Here is a 7,238-nt window from a genome sequence, read left to right as displayed (position 1 = left end):
AATTTAAAAAATAATAATAAAGAAACCCATTAATTAATGCACAAATTCTTGTGTATCCATGTAGTGATGAGGCCTCTTTTACGCTACGTGATAAGGATTTCTAGAAAATAAGATGATATTATTGCACTAGTGCCCCTTGTCTCCTTTTATATCTGCCCTCACCCCACTTCAGTTTCTGCACCAGTGCAACACACACTCCATTTTATCTCATTTTCTCTCCTTTTCTCTCACATTTGCCCTCGTTTTCTTCTCCCTTCACACTTCAACCCTTTCACTCCTTCACTCCTTCATTCCTTCACCATCAGATCTCAGTTGCTTTCAGCAATGGCATATGGAGGTGAAGGGAATTCTGGAGACTGGTCCCTCGAGGATTACCTGAGGAGAAACAGCGATGCCTTCGCTATTGTCATGCCGTTTCAGGGAGTTGCGCTTCGAGGTGAGGGACCGGAGAATCGGTCCAGGGTTTTCCTGATAAGCTCGGGTAACAGGAACATTGTGGTCTTCGAGACAGGTGCGGCTGAGACCCTGATGGTGGGGGCCGGAAGCTGAAACGGGCCGAGGGTGGCACCTGCGGAGGTGATAAACGCGACGCCCACGGTGGTCTTTTCCGAAGCCACCGACTGCGTGATATGTTTGGAGCTGGTCCCGGTGGGTGGCGAGGTTCGGGAGATGCCCTGCGGGCATCGATTTCACTCCCACTGCATCCTCAGATGGCTGGGAATTCACGGGTCCTGCCCAGTTTTCCGGCGCATGATACCGCTGGATAGGGTGACCGGTCGGAGGAGCTTTCTATCGAGGGTCATCCGCCGTGAAGATCTTGGGAGGAACCCGGGTTCGCTGTCGAATCTGAGTACGGACGGAGTGAACGATGCCAGAGGGAGCATCGTTGAGTTGAGTTGGGTGAATGATTTCGAACCCGGGTTCATTGATTATTAGAATTTTAATTTAGCATGGAAAGACTCAAACATTTAGTTGAGTTGGGTGAATGATTTTAAGTAATGCTTAGAAATATGGTTAGGTTTTTAATTTAGTTAGTTTACTTAGTTTTTAGAGACCACTAAAATTTTAGTGTGGTTGCCCACTTTCTCATGTAAGGTTGGACAAGATGCATGGTTAGACTTTTAAGTTTGGCTAGAGGAGTTATTTTTCAAAGGCTACTAAAATTTTATTTTAATTGATTAACTTTACTTAATTAGTGAATCTTGTGCTTACTTTGTCACCTAGGGTATGAAAGAATTTCAAAATTTTTAGTTTACTTGATAAATATAATATGATCGAAGGTTAAGAGTGAATTTTATTTTATTAGCGAGCTTTGGTGTTCATATTTTGATTGAAGGTTCCAAAAAAAGAATTGCAATTTTAGATTATTTCGTGGATTTTATTTGAAAAGATTGTTATTTTATATCATTGTTATTTTTAATTTATTTAGTGAATTTTTGTACTAACTTTCTACAATAGGTTTGGAAATGTTGTTAGATTGTTACTTTGTATTTAGTTTGTAAAGATTCATTGTTGCATAACGATTTTTTTTTATTAATTTTGAAAGTTTTTCTTCTTTAACCTTTTGAAACTTTTCATGTATGATTATTTCGTGAGTTATGAATTACTGAAAGAGCTTTTCAAATGGGAGTTTGATAAGATCTTTGGCTTCTTGTGTGATAATGACTTTGGCTTCTCTTGAATTTGATGGAAATATTACCTGAGGCTTGAAGACTATTTACTATATCATTGAACCTTGTAATTAAATATCTCAATAATAGTCATTATCTTTCATAGTAAATAACTCATAACTATGCACAAAGATGTTCATCTTAGATTCTTTAATTTGACTTGTTCCTTCATGAGTGATCTATAAAAGCCTCCATATGTTCTTAGTGATTTCACATTGACACTCTATTTTACTTATTCTATCTATGACACAATAAAGATAATAAATGACTCATATATTCAATTGAGTTTTTTTGTTATATAGCCCAATCTATTCTTTGTTTGGCTTACTAATACCCACTCTATTCTCTATTTGGTTAGCAAGTGAGAGTCATTTTGAATGACATTCTAAAGATTACTAGTAAAGAATGAGAGGTTATGTTGATTGAGAACCCTATCATATGATCAGGTTAGCTTAATGGATTAGTCATTTTGATAAGGTTTGCAAAAGAAGAAAACAAAGGGACAACATCCTAGCAACAAATGTGGTCCAAATGAATACAATTGAAAATTATGATTAAAATAATGCACTCAAATATATGCAAATGTGGATCAAGGCACTCAAAAGAACAATTGTAATAACTCTTAAACTCAATGAAAAATGAAAATAGGTTGTTCTTTCAGCATTAAATGAAGTTTAGAGGCCTTATATATGAGTTCAAATCACAAAATAGTCATTAAGTACATTTCAAAGCGCGATTGGTTGACTTGGTGGTCAACTAATTCACTTACTCTTTATGATATGAGATATAAAAGGTAATAATTGGGAAAAAAACTGTCTTAACTAGTTGGAGTACCGATCAATTGGTGCCTTACTAATTGAAGTCTTCCTATTAACCAACGGTCATTGTCGAGAGACATATCAAACCACCATAACTGGTTGACGTGAACAATCGACTAATCCCCTTGCCACTTTGAAGGTTTTGAATGTTTTTCAATTTTTAGCTCAAATCCAATGGAAAAATCAATTATGGAACTCTAGATCATGTTTGAAAAACCTTTTTAAAGATATTCTTGATCTATTTGGTAGGTTTTTCTTCAAAATAATTTTTATTCAATTTATAAAAATATAAAATCAATTTAAGATCATTTGGATGAATTAAGGTGCTTTGAAAAAAAGAAGGTGAAATGCAACATGAACCTTGTATACCAATCAACCTTACAAAAAATTGTATTCTAAAAAGACTTTCAACTTGATAGAAAACTCCATAATGAATTTTTCATCTCCTTCAACTCTTGAGTCATGACATATTGATATTCTTTAAAAACTAAAACCAAGGAGCTTAAAAGCACATTAGATATATTAACTTCATTTTGTAATCATCGAATTAAAACCAAGAGGAACTTGGCTAATAGGTGTGAATCAATTACGGTTGGACTTGGGTTAGAAAAATATCAGTCTTAAGATATTAGGGTTGACACTAATTAAGGTGTAAGCAACTTGTCAAAATCAAACTCATATATAGTTATTTATTAAATTATTTTATTTAAAATATGAAAACATAAAATAAAAAAAATTAGTAAAAGAACTCTAACCTTTTTCTATGTTAATTATATTAGACTAATAAGTTCATCGCTTTTCTTTAATTATTAAAGTATTTTTAAATATCAAAACTTGAGTTTAGAGTTCTCATTTGTATTAAATTGGTAATTAATAATATGCTTTTTGACTTTGAGACATTCGGATTTTAGAATATGATTTATATTTATATTTTTAAATAAGTATTTTATTCGTTTGAAGATTCCATGATAGACCTTTTACTTGGTAACTCGTAAAAACTCATAGGAATTCGAGTTGCCTATGAACTTGGCGTGGATTGAAAATTTCTAACACAATCATATTGGATTTAGCATAGGGCTGACATATTAGTAGGCAAGTTTGAAACTAAGTGACAAGTCTAATTATATATCAAAATCAATCAACTAGTCCTCTGGGATCATTTGATCCTTATAAAATTTCCTAATTAATTTTGAATATGACACCTCCTCTTTCAAATATGTTTACATGCGAAATGTAAAATTTTCCTTCTATTTAACCGTAGGACTTCGTTATCATGTATAATTTTTAATTCAAGAAAAATAAAAATCTCACAGAATTAGCCTTCCATTTTCCCACCAACCAAACAAACGGTACAAAACCTACAAAAATTTTCCTAACATATAACTCGATCTTTTCCCTTTTTTTAACCAATAAAATCCTTCTTCACACAATGAAATAAATTTCAAAATATTATACTTTCATTACAAAATTTTCACACCTACTCTCCACTCATATAACAAAAAGAAATTCAATTTTAAAAATATATCAAATATTTTGATCTTGCGCTTATTTTTTAAAGTAAGATTTATTTCCATGAGATGTCTTTCCCCTTCTCAAATTCAGAACTCTCAGAAAAATCCAGCTCCTATTCTCCCACATAAATTAACAAAGGCAAATATATATATATATATATATATATATATATATATATATATATATATATATATATATATATATTTTAAGAACATATATGTCTTTAGTTGGGGGAGTTTATTCTTTGTTAGTTTGGGAAACAGTCTTATTTTGAAGGTTTTAAATCTCTCTCTCTCTATAAAAAAAATCAGATGATTTTTTTCAACATTTTATTTTAAAATATTTTGAATGATTTCCCCTTAATATTAGAATAGAGACAATCTTGAGCCTGACTACATTTGTCATTTATTTCTTCACTTTTGTCTTTTTATTTATTTTTTATATTCTGCATCTCATTCGGCTACATTTGTCTCTATTCCTTATTGTCCTTTTAAGCATGACATCAACTTATTACTTGCTTATAAAAATGAAATTTAAATGGTATAAAAAAAGGAAAAATATTGACCCCTTGTGGTTTTTTGTGATGACAAAAGGATGAGAGATGTTAAATGTATCAACTTTTTCTCTCTCTAAAACCATTACGAAAAAGGACTTGAAAGGAAATTTTTCAAAATTGAAAATTAAAGAATTGGAAATAGAAATAAAGGACTGAGGAGTCGTTGAATTCAATTCAAATAAAGAGTTTAAAATATTATAATTCAAACCATGATCTACAAGCAAATCTACCTAAGAAATTAGTCATATGAGAATTTAAAAATGAAATCCTTTCATAACATGGATTCCTATTTGTCAATGATATTCAACGAGCAAAACAATTGGTTGATTCCCGTGAAATCATTTCAAATAAGTTCATTGAAATATCTTCTTTTTATAAGGTAAAACGACTTTGGGTCTTGAATAATCCGCATCGCTTCTGCTTCTATTACAATATAGCCGGCTTTTTAGTAAACCTGCACTGTTTTATGTCAAAATGGTGTCCTGTGAATTGATTTTAGCGAAGAGTATGGTTATTTCAACATAAATTCATTGATTTTCTGCACTGAGGAAAAGTTTGAGGATTCAAAAGTGTATCAAAAACTCACACTGGATTGAAGAGTATTCAGCTGATTCCTGTCCAATCGGCTTCAAGTGACAATCTGATGAAGGACATTTTATGAAGTCCGGGTGATAAAACAGAGAGCATCCAGAACAGAAAATTAATGTCATAAATCATATCATGTATCGATGTTCAAATAAATATTAGTTCACTGGACATACATAGAAAATATGCCAAGCTAGAATGACAAAAATTCCTAACAGTATCTCTTAGCACAATATAATAGCTAATAAGAAATTGAGTATGGATGGTAATGACCAATAATCCTCTGTTTCATTATTCCTCAGCGGAAAAGCAATTGGATTTTGACAGGATCACAATTATGAGGGACCAAGAGAGGGAAAAAGGAGAGTAACTGAAATACCTTTCTCTTTAACTTCCTGTTCTGCGCCTTTCCTGCTTTAATATATTTCAAAACAAGAACAGTGGATTCTGGGATGGTGCGGGATGACCATCCTACTTTTAGTTTGGGAAGTGAAGGCCCAGAAAATCGAAAGCTTAGAAAAAGCAATCTATTAATTATATCTCCAAAGGGTCCACAAGTTGTGATGTAACTAAATGCAAAAGATGAGGATGCAAGAATCAGGAGCAAGAAAGTAACTGGACCAGATATGGTGTCCCACAAAAAACACAGAAAGGAAATAAACTCAAATATATAACCGCAATTCATGGATGGCATTCAGCCACTCATTTTGCAATGATGTGAATGTAGGTCACTGATAAGAAAATGACTCTCACAGTACTTCAACCTGGGATGATCCAACTACTGTGGTTTTGGGATTTAAACCCTCCAGAATTGAGCCTGTTCATTAGGAGCTCCAGAATAAAGAGAATCAAAGTCAAACTTGGTGTCAATGAGAGGAAAAGAATCAAATTCAGAACATAGCGATGCCTTGATTGAATGAACACGGCACATGCAGGCCCTGTTGAATTCTGTAAGTGACCTCAGCATGAATAAATGAATTTATAATATATATTGCCCAAATGATTTTCACCTTAAAATGTTTAGACTTTAGAGTATCAGGCTTAGAAATATAAAAGCATAAAGACACTAATTTGGTTTATGGTTGGTGGGTGGGTGGGAGGAGAAGAGCAAGAATGAGTGTAATGGGGCATAGTTTCAGAAATTCAAGAAAAATGAAACGAAATATCGCCAGAACTACAATCTCAAAGGGATGCATACAAACTAGAAATTGAGAATCACAAAAATATGCATGAATTAATTTGGTTGACAGCCAAAGGGACAGGCTTTTACTGGCTCAGCTAAACTTCTTTCACTCTTGAAATGAGATCTTCTGTGGAAACCTAAAACCATTAGAAAAAGAAATAATTTCATATTTGCTTCAGTTACAAGCTTAGAGCCACTCTCAATTTAGAGTATACTTAAGGAAGATTCTTCAAGTGGAATTCTAAATCAAAGGAAAGAGAATTCATCTTGAAGTATTCATAGGAGACTACAGAAACATGTCAGGTTCTTCTGGACCTGAGAATGAATCATTGCACGTTCACTATGACATAGTGCAAATAATACTCAAGAAAATAATCGTGCTCGTAGCAGCTTGAGGTCAAGGAGATATCAACTGAACCCTCCAATTTCAGACAATAAATAAATATGCCTTCTTAGGTGAGTATAGGAAAATTCTCTCAAACTTTCAAAGCTATTCTCATTTAAAGTGGCTTAGCACGCTGTTCTTAATTTAAGAACCTTTTTTCTCCTTGCAGGCATCAAGAACACATTAAAAATTTTCCAGCCAAACAAGAAAGAATGGAAATGGTTCCCACCTAACAGATTTAAAAGAAAACATACTACAGATAATTTTCCACAAAAAGAACAGTAGTCCATCATGAAGAGCACAAATTTGATTTGATGCCTGCAGAGAACCAACAACTCAACCATGAGCTGAATTCACTACCCCTACAACCTGCAAATCATATCATGAAGTTTACAGATTTCAATTACCAATGTCTTAGCATATCAATAGGCTACAGAGCTGCAAGTGCATATGTTCAGTCCATATGCAGAAGTGCAGGTATAGAGAATGTTCTAACATATCGATTGGCTACAGAGCTGCAAGCACATAA

The 7,238-nt window shown here is 33.3% G+C and overlaps 1 protein-coding gene across 1 annotated transcript; it reads left to right on the top strand.

Annotated features, from left to right (window-relative positions):
• The first annotated feature begins 324 nt into the window (after positions 1-324).
• On the top strand, positions 325-936 carry LOC117929938 (probable E3 ubiquitin-protein ligase RHC1A). Its single transcript, XM_034850386.1, has 2 exons — positions 325-511; positions 614-936. Exons 1-2 carry the CDS (start codon positions 325-327, stop codon positions 934-936), a joined length of 510 nt encoding a protein of 169 aa, XP_034706277.1.
• Positions 937-7,238: the final 6,302 nt, after the last annotated feature.

This window comes from Vitis riparia, chromosome 14, assembly GCF_004353265.1.
Source record: "Vitis riparia cultivar Riparia Gloire de Montpellier isolate 1030 chromosome 14, EGFV_Vit.rip_1.0, whole genome shotgun sequence".
NCBI lineage: Eukaryota > Viridiplantae > Streptophyta > Magnoliopsida > Vitales > Vitaceae > Vitis > Vitis riparia.
Note: the sequence above shows the minus strand (reverse complement) of the source record. Positions and strands in the feature narration are given on the sequence as shown.